Source organism: Nannobrachium achirus (genome assembly GCF_963921795.1).
Source record: "Nannobrachium achirus genome assembly, chromosome: 19".
Lineage (NCBI taxonomy): Eukaryota > Metazoa > Chordata > Actinopteri > Myctophiformes > Myctophidae > Nannobrachium > Nannobrachium achirus.
Genome location: NC_137826.1, coordinates 21,711,255 through 21,731,722, shown reverse-complemented (window position 1 = coordinate 21,731,722; position 20,468 = coordinate 21,711,255). Strand labels below are relative to the sequence as shown.

General features: G+C 44.6%; 1 protein-coding gene across 1 annotated transcript in view; it reads left to right on the top strand.

Annotated features, from left to right (window-relative positions):
• The first annotated feature begins 9,151 nt into the window (after positions 1-9,151).
• LOC308304535 (pecanex-like protein 3) overlaps positions 9,152-20,468 on the top strand; it is a 38,191-nt gene continuing 26,874 nt past the window's right edge. The window contains exons 1-10 of the mRNA XM_080749155.1: positions 9,152-9,654; positions 12,168-12,376; positions 13,653-13,758; positions 14,004-14,043; positions 15,089-15,187; positions 15,436-17,205; positions 17,552-17,681; positions 18,137-18,306; positions 19,091-19,148; positions 19,642-19,798. Coding sequence (XP_080605281.1) covers positions 9,502-9,654; positions 12,168-12,376; positions 13,653-13,758; positions 14,004-14,043; positions 15,089-15,187; positions 15,436-17,205; positions 17,552-17,681; positions 18,137-18,306; positions 19,091-19,148; positions 19,642-19,798 — 2,892 coding nt within the window. The 5' untranslated portion in view covers positions 9,152-9,501. The remainder of the gene's footprint in view (positions 9,655-12,167; positions 12,377-13,652; positions 13,759-14,003; positions 14,044-15,088; positions 15,188-15,435; positions 17,206-17,551; positions 17,682-18,136; positions 18,307-19,090; positions 19,149-19,641; positions 19,799-20,468) is intronic.

The window sequence follows — 20,468 nt, the reverse complement described above, 5'->3', positions numbered from 1 at the left end:
TCGGCCATAATAATATTACAATTAACATCATATGCGTGTTTGCAGATAGGCCTTCTGTATGTGCATTAGCACTGCACTTCTTTCCACTTAATCACATATGCAATATGTTCCTGTTTTTATAGATAGTCTTAATGATAATGAATTGTACTTGTATAGGACTTTTCAAAACAAAGTTTCAAAGTGCTTCACAGAACAAGGGTAAAAACAACATACAGCAAAGCAAAAAAGAAAAAAAAGAAAAAGAAAAAAGCTTAACACAATTTGATACAACAATAAAAGAGTGTACTATAAAGTGTACGTTCACAAAGCACAAAAAAGAACAGTTATGAAAAACATTTGGTGTAAAGGTATGTTTTAAGAAGTGTCTTAAACAGGGGCAGGGATGGTGCTAACCGTAGTTGGACCGCCAGTGCATTCCACATCCTGGGCGGCATACCAGCTTAGTATTAAGGACCTTTAAAAAGCCCTTATTTGGTCAAAAGAAATTGGTAGAACAGAACTCATATTTTGATCCAAGATGGCCGCGGTGTGAATTATGGTCAATGTGGGACAGAGGGGACCATAGGCTACCTATGTTCCCCAGGTTCTGTGTTCCCCACTTACCCCCACAAAAAAAGGTTCTATGTGCCCCGCTCAACTTAAAAAGGTTCTATGTTCCCCGCTCATCCAAAAATGCAGGAAACATTAAAGGAATTATATGTAATTTAAGGCTATTAAAAAATATATAGGCCTATGTACGTATATACTATTAATAAATTATGGATCTCTAAATCCATAGTTAAAATAAGACAAAGAGCCAAAGGACTATATTTCTTTAGATTGCTGTATTCTTGAGAGAGCAGACAAAGAAGACAAAACAGTGCGCATATCATCCTAGTGGTATGCTCGATAATCTCTCCCCACCCTAACGGCAGGACAGAGGATTCTCTCTCTCCTCCAAGATGGAGGAAAACATGTATATAAAGACATAGTTTATGACAGTAAGAAGCGTGGAACTTATTCATTTGTTCCCAAATCATAACAAGGAAGTAGTAGGAACTCATTGATTCGTTCCTATATCATAACAAGGAAATAACAGGAAGAAAGTGCCACGTAGTGTTGGTAATTTTCCACCACTAGTGACTTATATCAGACAGAGGAAGACAGTGAGTCTGGTGACATACAGTATAAACCAAAACATGATTCTATTCAGGGCATTCAAAGTTATTATGACCTTTAATCAGTTTGCCTGAACCTACAGTATGCGACCAAAATGTGGTCTTATATACTGTACGTTCAGTTCATATTATGCCTTTATATGGTCATATGAGACTCATACACCAATAACATAATTATGTATCATAATTTATCCTAACAATCTATCCTTTTCATATTTGTATGAGGTTCATATGACCTCCATATTAAACATTTTATCAGGGTAATAATAATAATAATAATATGAAGACTTTAATAATATTTATAAATTCAAATTTTCAAAAGACTGTAATATATATTTTTTTTAAAGAACTGTAATAAATCCTTAAAGTTAAAGAAACTTCACACATCATTTCATCGTTTTTTACAGATGAATGAAGACAGAATTAAAATTGAATAAACAAATAAAGAATGAAAAATGAAAAAAGATTAATTAAAAAGTTGATGATGACGGTGATGATGATGATGATGATGACTGTATTGATGATGATGATGATGATGATGATGATGATGATGATGATGATGATGATGACGTGGTGGGGCATTGTAGAGACGTGAGGGAGGAGGACGCAGGATGCAGTTGATGTGGGGTCGTTCTTCTGGGTCTCTTCTTTCTTCTCAGGTAGTTCCTAGGGGGGACGAAGGACCTGGCCAGTTATTTGTTCATAACAATTTAATTCTTCATGTATAGCGCTTGTAGTGCTACATGGCATCACAACAGTGCAACCGAAAACTCACCGACAAGGCACGATTTTTACATCGTGCCACTGCGGTTGATTGGCTCGTGCACTGGTCTGGCCGGGCCTCAGGTCGTGGTTCGTCTGCACCCCATCAGTCAGGTGGTTTTCGATGATGACCCGATTCTTTTCCTTCCCCACACTGCAGTCCTCTCTCCGTCACCGTCAGCCCATGTAACAGAAACATTTCAAATTAAGTTTCAAATAAATCTTAAATCGATGAAAAAACTAATTAAATAAATTAAAATCAAATTAAAATTAAAATATATTAAACAATTAAAATATATTAAACACTCCCCTTCTTGTTACAACTTATAGTTGTGACATAACAGTTATAATAAAATAATTTAAATTATTTAAATCGATGAAAATTCATGCACTACAGTACAGTACAGTGGGTACAGGGGAGATAGGGACAGTTTGAAACTGTCTGTGATAAGTAATACGCCCTAGGTGCGAGAAAGGGACCTTGTGTCCTTCTCAACCATGGGGTCTAATTTGGTTGTTATGGTAACCAGGGACGTGACGTTCCCAACAGAGCTTTATGGGTAATGAAGTCTTAACAGTAAAAGAACAGGGCAATTAAACAAAATACTTCAGAGAGTAAACAATCAGAATGTTGTTGAAAATGGAAGAGAGGAGTCAAAACAGAGACACTTGTTCCCAAAACAATTCTCTCACACACAGACCATCTGACCTTGACAGATCCAGGTGGTTTCTCAGACAGTCAACCAGACGCTGCACTCAGAAGTGCACACACACACACCTCAACTAAAATGGATCACAGTCACATGCACGCTCACGCACACACTCACACAAGAGTGGGGGAGAGGGAGTGAAAAAAAAAGATAAGGGCTTAAAGCGACATTTACGCACACACACAGGCGCATGCCCGCACTCACACATACAGTACTGGAGCGGCACGCACATTGACCAAGAGAGAGGGGGGGTGGAGCTCACACATTCCCCCTCTACCTCACACGCACATGCATGCACGCACGCACACATACTGTATAACAAACTCATACTCAGAGAGAACTCATCAAATAAATGATATTATAGTATAATACACAGCCAGAAGCCTCTGGAGGTTTTAAAACTTAACGTTACAACATATTATATTAATTTAGGCTAGTCCCTCACTCCCTTGCCTGAGTAAGGATTAATTTGATTTTAATTTTGATTTGATTTTAATTTATTTAATTTGGTTTTTCATTGATTTAAGATTTATTTGAAACTTAATTTGAAATATTTCTGTTTCAACATGGGCTGAGATGGAGCGGAGAGAGGAATGCAGTGTGGGGAAGGAATCGGGTCACCGGAATCACCACGACTGAGATGGGGTGCAGACGAACCACGACCTGAGGCCCGGCCAGACCAGTGCACGAGCCAATCCACCGCAGCGGCACCAGTAAAATGGTGCCTGGTCGGTGAGTTTCTGTTGCACTGTTGAAATACAGCCATGTAGTACAAACGCTACCTGAAGTTCTGAACTAAATTGTTTTGGAAACAGTAAACTGGCCAGGTTTCGTCCCCCGTAGGAAACACCTGAAAGAAGACGCAATCTAAGACCCAGAAGAACCCACAGCTTCTGCATGTCCTCACCGCCGTCTCTCCACTGCCCCACCACCGTCATCATCGTCCCCTAGGGAGGGGATTGGGCTCCCCGAACCTAGGGGACAACAGGCGGCGGCGGAATCGCGAGGTTCCGAGGGCACGATAAAGACTGTATATAGTGCTGGGGAGTTACTGAAGGCCCCCGTGTCTAGTGAAGGGTGAGTTAACATCCTGCCGTGGTACCGTCTAGTCGGCGTGATTGTCGCACATCGTGAGACCCTGTGAGGCAGTGTGGAGGCAACACGTGGTACGTGGATGACAGTCCACACCTAGCAGAGGGTGCGGTTTTTGGGACGACCTCTGTGAACAGGCAAGGCTGGTGAAAACGGTCAAAGTTTCAATTCCCATAGCCAAGTGGGGTTGGGATCAGACCGTCGGCTTCCTCCCTGGGTGACCAATCATCACTACGGGGTCAGGGGTCGCTATCGACTGGGTCACCGGCCGGTCGGGTCACATATGGCAGTAAGACCATGCAGTGCCTGTTGAGGACTGATGGCCGCTGTGCTCGATCCAATGTACAGTCAGGCCACAGTAAGCCAAAAGCGAATGCGTCAGTAGGCGAGCTGTGTCTCCTGTGATCGGTGGGCTTTGAAAAGAAGACACCGGGAAGCAGGAGAACTTGAACTCTCTGTCCAGGGTTGCCTGGGCGCAGACCTCGAGTGGAAAGGGGTCTCTGCCCGGGACTGCGCCTTAAATGGAGGTCCGAAAGACTTAAGTGGTCATCATCACCATCATCGTCGTCATCGTCATCCGATCACTGGACTTATGGACTTTTTTTTTAAGTAATCTTTTATTACAGGTTTTCATTTTTCATTCTTTATTTTTATCTGTTTATTCAATTTTAATTCTGTCTTCATTTCATCTGTAAAAAACGATGAAATATTTTTATTTGGTGTCAAGTTTCTTTAACTTTAAGGATTTATTACAGTTCTCTTTTGAAAATTTGAATTTCTAAATATTATTAAAGTCTTCATATTATTATTATTATTACCCTGATAAAATGTTTAATATGGAGGTCATATGAACCTCATACAAAAATTAAAAGGATAGATTGTTAGGATAAATTATGATACATAATTCTGGTTTGTGTATGACGCTCATATGACCATATAAGGTTATATATTATGAACTGAACTCACAGTATAGAGACCACATTTTGTGGATACTGTAAAGCTCAGGCAAACTGATTAAAGGTCATAATAACTTTGAATGCCCTGAATAGAATCATGTTTTGGTTTATACTGTATGTCACCAGACTCACTGTCTTCCTCTGTCTGATATAAGTCACGAGTGGTGGAAAATTACCAACACTACGTGTCCCTTTCTTCCTGTTACTTCCTTGTTATGATATAGGAACGAATCAATGAGTTCCTACTACTTCCTTGTTATGATATGGGAACAAATGAATAAGTTCCACGACTTCTTACTGTCATAACTGTACTCTTTATATACATGTTAAACTTCCATTTTGGAAGAGAGAGAATCCTCTGTCCTGCCGTTAGGGTGGGGAGAGATTATCGAGCATACCACTAGGATGATATGCGCACTGTTTTGTCTTCTTTGTCTGCTCTCTCAAGAATACAGCAATCTAAAGAAATATAGTCCTTTGGCTCTTTGTCTTATTTTAACTATGGATTTAGAGATCCATAATTTATTAATGATAAATTATGATACATAATTCTGGTTTGTGTATGACGCTCATATGACCATATAAGGTTATATATTATGAACTGAACTCACAGTATAGAGACCACATTTTGTGGATACTGTAAGCTCAGGCAAACTGATTAAAGGTCATAATAACTTTGAATGCCCTGAATAGAATCATGTTTTGGTTTATATGAGTTGATCGGATGACCATTGATCGGATGACGATGATGATGATGAGGGTGATGATGATGATGATGGGGCAGTGGAGAGACGGCGTGGAGGAGGACGCAGGAGCTGTGGGTTCTTCTGGGTCTGGGTCGTCTTCTTTCTTCTCAGGTAGTTTCCTATGGGGGACGAAGGACCTGGCCAGTTATTTGTTCATAACAATTTAATTCTTCATGTATAGCGCTTGTAGTGCTACATGGCATCACAACAGTGCAACCGAAAACTCACCGACAAGGCACGATTTTTACATCGTGCCACTGCGGTTGATTGGCTCGTGCACTGGTCTGGCCGGGCCTCAGGTCGTGGTTCGTCTGCACCCCATCAGTCAGGTGGTTTTCGATGATGACCCGATTCTCCTCCTTCCCCACACTGCCTTCCTCCTCTCTCCGCCACCGTCAGCCCATGTAACAGAAACATTTCAAATTAAGTTTCAAATAAATCTTAAATCGATGAAAAACCAAATTAAATAAATTAAAATCAAATTAAAATTAAAATATATTAAACCTTAAACACTCCCCTTTTTTACAACAATAGTTGTGAAAGTTAAATAAAATAATTTAAATAATTTAAATCAATGAAACGGGCCTTAATTCATACACTACAGTACAGTGCAGTAGCAGCTTGGGCACAGGGGAGTCAGTGAAACTGTCAGTGATAAGTAATACGCCTCAGGGGCGAGAAGCGACCTTGTGTCCTTCTCAACAATGGGTTTAATTTGGTTGTTATGGTAACCTGGGACATGACGTTCCCAACAGAGATTTATGGGTAATGCAGTCTTAACAGTAAAAGAACAGGACAATTAAACAAAATACTTCAGAGAGTAAACAATCAGAATGTTTACGAAAAATAGGAGAAAGGAAAGTCTAAACAAGACATGTTCCCAAAACAATTCTCTCACACACAGACCATCTGACCTTGAAGGCTCCAGGTGGTTTCTAGCAGACAGTCAAACAGACGCTGCACTCAGAAGTGCACACACACTCACATACTGGGTCAGAGACACAGAGTTAGGGGGGGGGGGGGGGGTTGACAAGATGAGGGAGGGGGGGGGCGGCAAATAAATTATGGATCTCTAAATCCATAGTTAAAATAAGACAAAGAGCCAAAGGACTATATTTCTTTAGATTGCTGTATTCTTGAGAGAGCAGACAAAGAAGACAAAACAGTGCGCATATCATCCTAGTGGTATGCTCGATAATCTCTCCCCACCCTAACGGCAGGACAGAGGATTCTCTCTCTCCTCCAAGATGGAGGAAAACATGTATATAAAGACATAGTTTATGACAGTAAGAAGCGTGGAACTTATTCATTTGTTCCCAAATCATAACAAGGAAGTAGTAGGAACTCATTGATTCGTTCCTATATCATAACAAGGAAATAACAGGAAGAAAGTGCCACGTAGTGTTGGTAATTTTCCACCACTAGTGACTTATATCAGACAGAGGAAGACAGTGAGTCTGGTGACATACAGTATAAACCAAAACATGATTCTATTCAGGGCATTCAAAGTTATTATGACCTTTAATCAGTTTGCCTGAACCTACAGTATGCGACCAAAATGTGGTCTTATATACTGTACGTTCAGTTCATATTATGCCTTTATATGGTCATATGAGACTCATACACCAATAACATAATTATGTATCATAATTTATCCTAACATATACATTTTTAGCAGTCATTCCCTTCATCAGTAACTATATTATTGTTCTGGGGTGTTTCCTTGCAGAAAGACACATCCCCTGGCTGTATTTCTGTTCTGTTCCACTCTTTATGTTGACATTAAATGTCAACAGAAACAGTGGAGGGACGTTTTTGTCAGGGGGAGCTCAGCCAGAGCTCTTATCAGGGGGAGCTCAGCCAGAGCTCTTAATTGCTCTGTTTGAACTTCAAAGGGGTTGTGCACTAAGGTAATTGATTGGGCCATAAAAGTGTCGAGTCCTCGTTTTGATCTCTCTAATCAATGAAAGCATCAAAGACAACTACCTGTTTGATGCCTGTCATAGAGGGGAGGGGGAGGGGGGAATGTTTTTGTGTACACACAAGCTTGCATATTTTTCCTTTAATTTCAAATTATTAATAATAACTCTAAACACACACTAATGGGGAGAAATTAGGAATACTAGTGGGACAGGAGGGCACTAGGGACATCTGGGCAGTGGGCACCATACTTTTATTATGACTGGGCATCTGGATGAATGGGCACCTGGACATCTGGGCACTATAGGGGTAGGGACATGTGGGCATTTGGACGGGTGGGCACATAGGGGTAGAAACATCTGGGCAATGTGGCATGTGGGCACCTGGACAACTGGGCACCTAAAATAGTGCCCGGATGTCACACCATTTCCTGCATTTGAGTTGGAAACATATACCTTTTTATGGGTGGGGAACATAGAATCTATAGATCCTTTTTTTCGTTGAGCGGGGAACATAGAACCTTTTTTGGGGGGAAGTACGGGGAACATAGGGATGATGCAGTGAGGGACAGTCACACACTCACACGCACGCTCGCACGCACCACCATAGAGTTATAATAAGTGGCACACACACACACACACACACACACACACACACACACACACACACACACACACACACACACACACACACACACACACACTTGGTGCATGACATCTTTGGTGACGTGAATCCTGAACATAAGACAACTGCTGACTCCGCCCATCTATGACGTATTCGCAACCTCCAATCAGCTTTCTGGGAACACTACTCTGTGCGCATGTGCGAGCATGTGTGTCAACTAGTTAGCCAAGCTAGCTTCTTTGAAACATCACATCACGTTTCTGCCTCAAAATAAACAAAACGCAAAGGAATGAAATGAACAGCTGTCGCCGAGCATGACAGAGGACCTCCGCAACCGCTGGACATCTGACGGTGACGACGGTTCACGCCAAGGAGGACGAGAGACCTTCCTCACAGCAGCTCTGCAGAAAACAATGATAAGTTAGCCCTGCAGCTAACCAACAGCCTCGGCTAGTCCAGCTAGCGTAGCATAGTGCACCTAGCATGCTAGCATCCTGGGCTGGAAAGAGGAAAAACCTGAGATTTTCTTGCAAAAGGACTGAAACGCGGAAGAAAAGGAGGACATGAGGCAAGCTGAACGACAACTGGTGTTTTAGTCGTCCTGCTGTAACGGGGGCTCGTGTTGTTCGAGAAGACCTCACAGTGATAGAGAGGCACAACATGTTAATATTAAATCAAATCACACCAGAAGGAAGCTAACGCTAGCCAGCTAGTGAACTGTTATCAGCTATTTACGTTAGCTATAGCCATATTATGCTAATGTTAAAGCTAAGCGCTGAAATAATCGTCAGTTACCGACGGTTAACGAGCTCGAATATCGACTGAATTATCGTCCAGTCGTCATATACAAGGATATTGGTCAGTTGAGCTAAATTCGTCCCTGCCCAGCTACTGTCAATTGGAAAACGTCAGCTGGCTTGTTGTGGCTACAGTGACCCAGCTCTGAGAATGCTGTTTTTTGGCTGGAAATAGTTGTCCTGTCTAAAGTAAAACTGTCATCACAAACACGATTTATCAGCATTGGCAACGTAACTAATGAAACCAAGAAGTAATAGACCATTTTAAGGTGTTATCTTTTTAAATGATGGTGTTTGTGTATGTTCCAATACAAATTACTTGACCTCGTCATCAAGATTCGTGAATTCCTGTTACCAGTATGATATCCATTAGAATGCTGTCAGAATATGAGGAACTAAAACAAAAACAGCTCTAATCTTTCTTACAGATGAATACTTTTTATACATTCAGTGAATTACCAATGTGCCAAAAAGTCACTCTCCTAATTACCCTACAAGGACTAGGTTAGAACTTTTGGCAACAGTGTGTTTGTCAGCGAGCACGTTAAAAGTACAAGTTTGAGACTGCAAGACTGGCATGCTTGATGAAACGCTCTCGGCCCCAATGGTTAAACTGCCAGTCTAAATGGAAGTGCCACTGTAGACACGATACACTGTGGCTACAACTGCAGCACAGTTAGAAGGCCTCACGAGAAAGGCATTGCCACTTTGGGTTGACTTGACCCGAAGGAGGAGAGATGGGTTCCCAAGCTCTTCAGATACTGCGGCAGGGGGTGTGGGCTTCTCTCACAGGAGGCTGGTATGTGGACCCCCATCAGAGCACATTCTCCAACTGCTTCCACCTGTACCTTTGGATATTCCTCCTGGCCTTCCCCTTTCTGCTCTACATGGTGAGTGCAATTCCACAGTTCCACAGATTTAAGATAAGGGTGTATGCATGATAGACATAAAAAGGTAGACTCTGGGGCGTTAGTAAAAGAGGACTGGCAAGCTTATGGAATTCTGAAGGACGCTTCTATAGCTGCGTCTCAAGTCCTTAAATTAGATCCTATTTCCTTCACTTCTTTCCTATTTCCTTGTATGTTAGTCCCGCCCACTGACAATAGAACACCTCTACAAGGGAGTTGGCCTATCACCTGTGATGTTGTCATCTCCTCTTCTCTATTTCCTCAATGGGAGGGACTAACATACAAGCAAGGAAATAGGAACTAGGAAATAGGATTTGATTTAAGGACTTGCGCAGCTCTTGTGCGTCACAGAATGGGATGCTCCGTAGGCCAATCAGAAGTGGGACTCCCTATGTCCCACTGCAGGGGGCAGAGTGCCTTCCACAGTTCTTCCACATTTCCGCCAGTTCTGTTTTACCACTCGTGCCACTGCCAATGAACTGCAACGCGGATGAGGTATCTAGATTTTTATATCTGTGGGTGTATGTACCATAGACAATAAAAAGGTAGATGCCTCCTCAGGGGCGTTGGTAAAAGAGAACTGGCAAGCTTCCGGAATTCTGAAGGACGCTTCCTTGTGCGTCACAGAATGGGATGCTCGGTAGGCCAATCAGATGCGAGACTCCCTCTTTCCCACTTCAGGGGGCAGAGTGCCTTCCACAGTTACACAGTTCCGCACTTCCGCCAGTCCTGTTTTACCAGTCGCGCCAATGAACTGCAGTGGTGGATGAGGTATCTAGCTTTTTATATCTGTTGGTGTATGCACTCCAAGTCAGAAGGTGATGATTTTGACCAGTGGTTCTCAAACCAGGAGTCCAAAGGGGGTTCCAGGACAGGGACGTGTTCTAGATTTCTTTTTAATGGCATCTAGAATTATTCCCTGCGTTATTACCCCCCCCCCCCCCCCCCCCCCACGCACGACACGCACACATGCACATTGCACACGTTTGTATGCACATGGTCCCCAAATTTAGTTTGGATAATATGAAGTGTGGCTGGTCTATTGTTTAATGTGTGAGTGAATTCCTTCGCCAACCTTTATCCAACCGTCCATTAAACTTCAGTATGAGTGAGCAGACACGTGATTACTGTATATGGCACATTTCCTAATAATGACAAAATCAGGCAATCCGATACACTTCCCCTTCTTGAGATTCATAACTCCCTATTCTGTAGAAGTACTTGACCTCTGACAACATTGACTCATCATCATAGGTCACCAGGTAATTTAGCGCACTGTTCCGTGGAATTACTAAATGCATGGTCAGGGACCACATGCAATACCTTTATGGACCACCTGTTGAAAACCCCTGTCCTATGGGGTCCCTGGCACAAAATCCTTTTAGATGGGGCTCCGCGGCCAAATACATTAATTAAGTGGTTCTTGACGTAAAAAAGTTTGAGAACCTCTGATTTAGAATGTCTTAGAAAACAACTATGCCCCCCTCAAGCCTTCAAAGTTTGACATGAACAGTGTGGGTGACAGCTTCTTTTTGATTCCCTTGGCTTTGCACTGCAGTGCAGGCAGTACATACTGTACACTGTTGTCTCATTTTGTTGGTCTTGCCATTTTCCAGACTGTGTTAAAGTGATGGATGTCACACAGCCTTTTAAAGTGATGGTCAAATTTTGGTAGAACCGTGGTTTATATTGAGCTCAAACGATATATCGTTTTTTGCCAATAAATCTGTTTGTACCTGTTTGGGGACACCTGTCATTAAATGTGAAGGTTTTAACTCTGATAGTCGCCGTGATTTACTTTTAACAGACTTGATACATTATTTACACGCAGATTTCAGTTCTGATGATGTGAGTTTATTTGACTCTTCCCGGACAGCTCGCTTTGATCGGATTATTCGGATATTGTTGTTTTTGCTCAACATTCAGCCATTGTTCCTTTCACACTAACGCTAGGGTTTAGTTGTAAATATCCAACGTGTTTGATTACGTTTTGAGATTGGTGATGCTGCCTCTGATCCAGTCGGTGACATAAGATGAAGCCTGTGAACCACTCGCACTAAAAGAGTTAACCAGTTGGCAGACTTGGCACATCATCAGTTCAGACCATCTTTGAATTTGGAACGATTTTTGGGAAGGGCGAATCGGACCCAAAATCAGGCAGACTTTTCTGTAAGGTGGGGCTAGCTTAACAACAGGACTTGTTCTTTTTTTTTTTTCAGTAGAGTCAGCTTTGTATGCATTAATTTATGTGTTATAAATGTGATTTGTTGTGAGACTTAAGGGTAAATGGAAAGAGGGAAGAAATGTGTCATTCTTTGTCCCCCAATTCTCTCACAGCACAGGAGCATCTGATAAAGATGATTGATAATACTGACTACTAATACTTTGATAATACTTAACTACACTTAAAACTACCAAAGTTCAACATCTCTCATATGACTCCACTACAGTATGCAAAGTCTAATTTGCTGTCGTCATCTCTGCCTACCTGTCAGGCCCTTCCCCCTAGTTTGGTGGTAGCAGGGGTGTACTGTGCTGTGGTGGCGGTCTTCTTCACAGCCATAAAGGTGGTCAACTTCCGGCTTCACACCATGTTCGACCTCGGCGAGATCATAGAGCAGAAGCAGGCCTCGCTCACGGCCGATGCCCCGAGGGCGGAGGAGGGAGAGGAGGGGTCAGCAACCCATGATGGAAATCAACACAGGTAAACAAGGTTAATGATAAGCAAGCTTGTCAGGAGCCTTTACACGTCATTGCCAAGTCTAAGGTTCATAGAAGGACTTTACTTTGGGGATGTGGTTGCAGCGATAAGCTTGACATGAAACCACTGATGCATAAAGTGCATGATACAGACTTGCCGTGCTGCATAGTTGGGGAATCTGTTGGCTGTCGGAGCTATGAATCACCAAAAATATGTAACCTAATGTATACCTACAGTATGTCAAAAGAATACTGTTTTTTAAATGCCTATATCGACTACAGAATGTGTCCATAGTGTAAGTAGCTAGACCTGTTTCCTAATTGTTTGAAATGGGGGCAGGGCCATCATTTTCGTGTGATTTGTGTACTAGGTGACAAAGGTTATCTGCTCACGCAATAAGTGATAACCTCACAGACAAAACCTTGCAACGGTGCAAGAGCGCAGGTTCAACATTGCACAAATACGCGCATGCACCACGGTGGAGTGCTCCCGTCAGGATCTTTAGGACAGATAGTTTGGGGGAGCGCAAAAGTGTGCGCTATTATTGTAGTCTGTCTGTGGTGTTCTACAGTGCCATGGCCAGCACAACCACAACTGGGGCCTGTAATCTTAAAGAAATAGTACCCCATTAATCGCTTCTAAACTGCCAACTGTTAAAAATTGTTGAGTATTAACAATTTACATACATTTGTTGTTTGGCAAGTGCGCTATTCATTACGGGAAACAGACAAGTGTGTAATGAAAGTTTCAGTTTTTGTTTCTCTTCAAGTGTCGTTGATGGCCCTGCAATCCTGCATCAGTGATTTCTTTTTCCAGACCACATTCTTCTGACTTCCTTTTTCAATTGTTACTTAATGTTGAAATATCTATCTCCACCAGAGAAGTTTTCTCTTCTTGGCCGCATTCCCACTTGTCCATGTTGTACGCTCGAGGGTCACGGCCTCTAAAGCGAGAATGTTTGAGGGCGTAATATTTAAATGATCGTTTTCAGCTGTCACGTTTATCAACACAGTCTTATGCCATGATAAATGAGATGCAACCGTTTCATAAATCACACGTGAACCCTGTCATAACGTGATTTCTACAGTTGGGTCTGCGCTGGTTTCTACATTAGATTGATGAGGGCCATTAAGTCCTGTGAACATTGAACAATAAGTGGACATTAGTTTGCGCTATAGTTTGAAGAAGTATTATTGAATGAGATCACACAGCGTAATCAAATGCGGCATGGTGTATTTATTTCAGTCCTCTTTCCACTCCCGTTTTAATTCCCTCACAGGGACAGTCATGTCGGTGTGGAGATGACTGTGTTTCGGAAGGTCAACTCGACACCGCCTGTGCGATGCAGCTCTCAGCACTCACTGTTTGGGCTCAACCAGGTGTCGGTAAGGGTTACTGCATACTAAGCGGTTGTCAATTTGCTCAGGGCTATTTTAAATCTCTCCCTTCTATTAGGTACTTATATTTTGTTATTAGTCCTCCTGTGTGCTTTATCTTCACATCATAATGTGTCTCAAATGGCTTGTGTAACTTAGTAAGAGTGTGTGTGTGTCTGTCTGTCTGTCTGTCTGTCTGTCTGTCTGTCTGTCTGTCTGTCTGTCTGTCTGTCTGTCTGTCTGTCTGTCTTCAGGAGTTTTTACCTCAGCTGGAAGATACGGGCGGCACCAAGGGTATGTTTTATACAACTGACATGATGGGCATACTGGGCTAGGTTTACAATCTCACTGTGCAGTGTATTTTTCTTACCAATATGAAGCATGCCAGTGAATGGAATGGACCCGTTTCAGACTCAGAACGGTGATGTAAAGTGAAAGCGAGCTTAGCAATGTGAGACAAATCCAACATGGTAGAGCCGTGATTGAACAAGCAACTAACCCAAGTTGCTACAAACTCCCTCCAGATGATGTGATCTGGATAATCGTCACTTTTAGCAAAATAGTGTGATGTAATTTACACATCTTAACCTGGGTTGCATTTCTTTCCCCCATTCTGAAATCTTATAGACTTTTCTTTTAATAACGCGTCAAATAATAACTGTGGTCCAAAAATAAACAAATGATCCCGGAGGTTTGACTGATAGGATAGGATCTAAAGAAAACGCTGATGTTACTGCCGCCGATTTAGTTACATTTTCACCAGAAAGAAACTGTATCAAATATGAGCGACTGAGAATGAGAGACTATGCAGACTAGACAGTTTGTTTATTTTTTTTACCACAATTCTTATACACGATGATTTTAACTCACTTACTGCCAATTTAAAATGCCCCTCGAGTGGCACTAGTGCCAGAAGCCTCCATAGACTCCCATGTAATTTATAGTGCACAGATCATGCACGCCCATGCACAGATCATGCACCATGTTTGTGCAGGCTGTTCACAGCTTTCAAACAAAAAAAAAAGATTGGAAATCAGTTCAGGCATTCATGATTTATCAGCCATAATGTTTTCTTCAGATGTAAACAAAAATGGCTGCCATGTTTGAAAGATGGGGTTGTATGGGGGGTGGAACATGCAAAATCGCGATTGAAATCATGTTTACTAGATTTAATTGGGTCCAAAAAAAAAGTCGCTTGGCAGGGAACTCCATAGTGAGAAAGTTGCTCTAAAAGTCGCCTGGCACTGTATGAGTTAAGATGACCCAATGTTATTCTCTAGAGAAAAAACCTCTGTGACTTAGTTGTGTTGTAACCACAGTTTCCATCTTTGCATGTCAGATATCAGGGAGCTAATGCGGGAGCAAGGCAGCAATAATGTTATTGTGACTTCAGCTCACCGGGAGATTCTACGTCAGAGCTCCCAGGATACAATCAGTAGTAAGCCTGCTTTTACTTTGTCACTCTGCAGAATGAACTGAACAAATGTATTTACTTTTTTCTTCAGTTTCAAATGAAGCTAATTTATTGAGATTGAACATGATATATATGTTCTGTCTATAAAATAGACCTACACATTCTACACAAAGACTCATTTCACTGTCATTTCTGTTTTTTTTTTGGGGGGGGGGGGGGGGGGGTGTATCTGCCCAGCTCGTTTGTTCTAATGTTGATTTCTCGCTCAATAGGGGCTGCTAGTGTTGTCCAGTCCTGCTTGGCTGCAGCTCTCGGAGGGGAATTCCCGGGCCTAATGGGAGTGCCTGGAGTGTCAACCGTGTTCAGAGAGCCTGGGAATTGCCTGTCTATACCGCCCTCCCCCTCCAGTCAGGAAGACGGTGGGGAGAAAGAACACATACTGGAGGTGGAGGTGGGGGCGCTGGAGCGACTGTCCCCCCAGAGTCCCCATGGACACTGTATGGGGGCTTACTCTCCCCTTGGTCCCTCCGCTGAGTCCGAGAGCCTGGGGGAGACTCCCCTTAGCCCACTCATAAAGAGCAGCTTGAGTGAGGAGCTCAGTGAGAACCTTCTGGGTCTGGGCCTTGACCCCGTGGCATTTGGCCCTGGGACCGAGCACCCGGGAAGCCGCAGTGGTGTGGCCTTAGCCGCCGGTTCCACAGATAGCTGCTTCAGTGCCGGGGGGGCCACGACGGACCGCGAGACCCTCAGCACCGTTAGCAGCTACCGCAGCGAGAAAACGGACTCCACACAGCTCGAGAGCCCCTCGTTCAGCCTACCACGACCCACGGAAGCGCGGGCGTCCACAGCTCCCGTCGCAGGCTCCGGGCTCCCCGAGCCCTTGGAGGACCCAACGGCTCAGGACGGCAGTGACACTGACAACCTGTCCGACAGCGTGCTGCTGCGTTCACCTTCCAAAGATCACTCCCTCGGCCAGGGGCTGGACAGGACACTTGTAGAGGGGGAGGACTTGCCCTCTGATATCGCACAGCCCCCTCCTCCCCCCCTGCAGGGCTCCTCCCCCTCGAGCAGTGACCGTTCGATGGACATTCGTGATATAGACCGGGTTATCCCGGTTCCCCCACCGCCCCCGCCTCGACAGGCCAACTCGGTGTCCTCAGGGCTGGCCCTGGGTCTAGTGTGCTCCGAGCCCGCCCTCCCCGTGTGCTCTGCCCCTTTCCTGCTATCAGACCGGCCCACGCTGCAGGCCCAGCAGCAGGTGGTCCGCCCCAAAGACCTGAAGCTGCTGCGGACGTCCGCGGGCCACAGGCCGGGCCGACGGAAAGCCCCCCGAGCCCCCCGCAAGCGGGTCGGCACGGGGAGCGGCAGCTTCGACTGTGGCCCGTACAGGCGGCACCACAGCCACAGGCAGCACAGGGACTACATCCCTGTGCGTAGCCGGCTGGGCGTTAAGGCGTACAGCGAGAGCCTGTTTGAGGACTCCAGCGATGAGGACGACGGCAGCGACATGAGCGCTGGCTCCAGCCTGGGCTCTCAGCGGCGCTACAGCTCCGACGACGATGATGACGACGACGACGAAGATGACTCGAGTTCCTCTACCTCCTGCTACTCCCCAGACCTCACCAACGCTGGCGTCGTGTCGCCGCTACCCTCTGCTGCGCCGCCGCCCGCCCCACAAAGGGATGGGGAGTTGCCAGACTCTTTGGCCGGCCCCTCACACACGCACTCTCGCGCTGCACATCGCTCAGCCAGCACGGCGAGCGCCAAAACTCACGCCAGGGTGCTCAGCATGGACGGGGCCGGTGGGGGTCAGAGCGCCGCAGCTTCCGTGCCCGCTGTGGCGCTCGCCATGTCCTCGTCGTCCACTCCGGCCCCCCGCACCCTCACACTCTCCAAGTCCGACCTGGAGGCCCGGAACATCCACACGGACGGCTTCCCTGGAGGTCATCACCACCGGCTGGACTCCCTGGGAGGCTCCTGGACTGGGAACCAGATGGGGTGGAGGACGGGAGAGCTGCTTGAAGAGGGGGCTGTGGGAGGAGGTGAGGTTTTTAAATATAAGGTTAATTTTTTCATTTCAACTGGTTACATACAAACTAATTAGTTATTACAGCACAGGTGTTTGGCATATCGTCACTGTTGTGTTGCTGTTTTTCAACATTTAATGTTTTTATGTAAATGAATGCCCTACTTCGTTGTATCGTGCAAGATTGCAGATCTGCAAGCACATCTTGATGCTATGTGACCTCTTGTTTTTGCTGCTTTTGAATTTTTATGAAAATGAATGTATGTAATAATGGCGTGCTCAAAAAAGGAACGCCACATTGAAAGTGGTTACCGTATGCAGCCGTGCAAATATTGTCGTTATTTTAACTGCCCCCCTTCTAGCCATGGCCCCAGAGGACGGGGGCAAACGTGACTCAGTCAGCAGTGTAAAGAGGACCCAGGCCATCCGCAGGAGACACAACGCAGGCAGCAACCCCACGCCTCCCCCCTCCACCATGGGATCCCCACCCAGGTCAGCCAAGCTAAATCACACCAACAAGCTAGCAATATTCATACAGGCGCTTGAATTTGAGTTCTACTTGTTGTAATGTCATCAATGTGGTAAAAGGTTGGAAAACATGTGTTGCTCCACAGAACTAACCTCCTGCGTTAACAAATGAGTATATAGGAGCCGGAGGAAGATTAAAAATCTAGCCGTTTTGTGTCACCGGTGAATCTAGATCTGCATGTGGAACTCGTCTTCTTATTTAACCCATTTAGACCGAGGCTGATTCTAAAAATGCCTTCTAAATCCTGACCTATGTTTTTATTAGGTCAAGGGGTGCTAAATGGGTTAAATTCTAACCGGGTCGCAAAACTAAAGTCCTAACCGGGGCCGACCATCACGATTGACGAGTGTAGCCGTGAAAAACAGCCTAATGAATGGAAAAGCAAACCAAAGTGTTGTGTTGGCCCATCATCCCGTAGCCTCCAGGACCTCCAGAGGGCTCGGACCTCCTCCCACTCCCGGACCCGCACTCTGCCCTCAGCCTTACAGTTCGCCTCCTCGCTGCTGCTGCCCCGCGGTGGCATCCACGAGGCCTCCACCTTCGACGACACATCAGAGGGGGCCGTGCACTACTTCTACGATGAGAGCGGTGAGGGAATGGCAGTGTACCTTTCAAAAGTAATAGTTATAGTTGCTGCTCTCAAAAGGTAAATAGTTACTTTAAAAAATTACATGTAAGACGCTTTAAGGGCGAGAAACGACCGCAGGGCGGGGGGAAACAACAGACTTAAAGAAAATAGTCATGGTAAATCTGGAAATGTACACACACACACACACACACACACACACACACACACACACACACACACACAGAGACTAGGGCTGTCTTTTATTTAAATGCACATTCGCACAAAATACAGAAATGCAACAGTATAAGTACAACTAAAACTCTTCAAAGCACATGTGAGGAGGTAATAAAAATAAAGTTTTTCTCTTCCATCCCTGCGGTGGTAAAGATATTCTAACTCATCAACCACCCCAGTGTTTCAAATAGGGAGCAACATGCCTTCCCGTACTTTTGTAGTGAAAAATGCTGGCTTGAATATACTTCATGCAATCCATATACACCTATATATTCAATGCTCATAAACTGTACCGCGTACCATATGTACATTCATAATCTGTTTTCATCGCTGATAAATGTTTAGTGACAGATGTATGGATATTCATATATTCCCTGTGCATTTATGTTTATTAACGTACTTTATATCTGTTCACTCATTCAGATCCAGTGCCGATATCTAGGGCCAGCAGCGTAGTATTTTATTTTACCGTTGCATAATGCAACAATAGTGACTGGAGTGGCCTGCATAGCCTCTTTTTAAACTCTGCACTTGCACTCTCTGAGGTTAATTTGTGTTTCTGTGTAACAGGAGTGAAGAGATCGTATACATTTGGACCTTCTGGGGGTGGTTACGAGGACCCAATGCAGTAAGTTATCAAGCTTTTATCACCAGTTAACCTTCATGACTGGGAGAGTAATGCATAATGCATACAGTATATCGCCTCTGTCAGGCAGAAACCTTATGTCTACTTATTTCATCTTTCGGGATGACCCCAGGGGGGGTCCCCAGATAACAGTGAAGTGACAATTTAAAGACTTTTTTAAGAACTTTTTAATCCACCTGTTTCCGCGAGAATTTACTATAGCATTATTTGCGGTTAACAGCAGACATACAAGCTCACGTCGCGTCGCAGATTCAACCGTTGTGAGCTTGTAGATCACTCTCGGCTGCGGCGCCGGAAGCTGCCTGTACATTCTGCGCAATGCACGATGGGATGTAGGAAAGTTGTGGATACGATGACATATTACCTTTTGTACCTTCAAATGCAGTATTGTCCCCTTACCTGAACCAGGGTTCATAACTAAAGTATCCAAGGTACAGGATATACTTAACATTTGTTGACGTTACCTGACTTGCAGGGAGAGGGAGAGAGAGAGACAGTCGCAGTCCTCCAGCTTCACCTCCACTGAGGTCCAGGAGGGGGCGCCAGTGCTGACCATGCTCCAGCCCAGGCCGGTGGTCCTACAGGGTATGCAGGGTATGCAGGTGCGCAGGGTTCCGTTGGAGATGCCTGAGGTGAGCACTACTTCCTTGTTGTTTCACGTGCTTTCACTAAACCATTGGTTCTCAAAGTGGGGTCTGAGGACCCTCAGGGGACCTTCGGGGGGTTCCAGGGGGATCCCAGCAAAAGTAGTTAACATAGCATCACAATCATCTTAACCACTGTATCTATTTATATGTTGGCTATTAACACATTGGCTGCGAAAATAGCCAGAAAGACGTCTGGAAACATCTTTATATCAAAATTGGCGTTCCTGGCGTTTCTACCAATAAATAATAATCAATATTACTATTTCATCGCCAGATTAGCAAACAAAAGACTACATTACCCATAAGCCTCAGCGGCGCTCGCTGATGACACGCACTGGTGACGCGCAGAGCGCTGGTAAACAGAGCTTCATTCTAGCTCCATGTTATGTGAACGGGGCTTGCCCGCAATGATGTCTCGATGGAGCGACGCGATCACACATTGAATTGGATTTTACAAGACCACGTTAACGTTATGATGCGGGACCATCACCCGAGCCGATGTATGCACGCGCGCACACGCGCCCCAGTGAGTTCCATTAACCCTATGATGGCATCCTATGTGTTAACACAACGCCTGCCCCCATAGCCTGTTGTTTTATTTTGAATTGCCCCGGAAGCCAGGTATGTACGGTAATCTGATTATTACAGGAAGGAG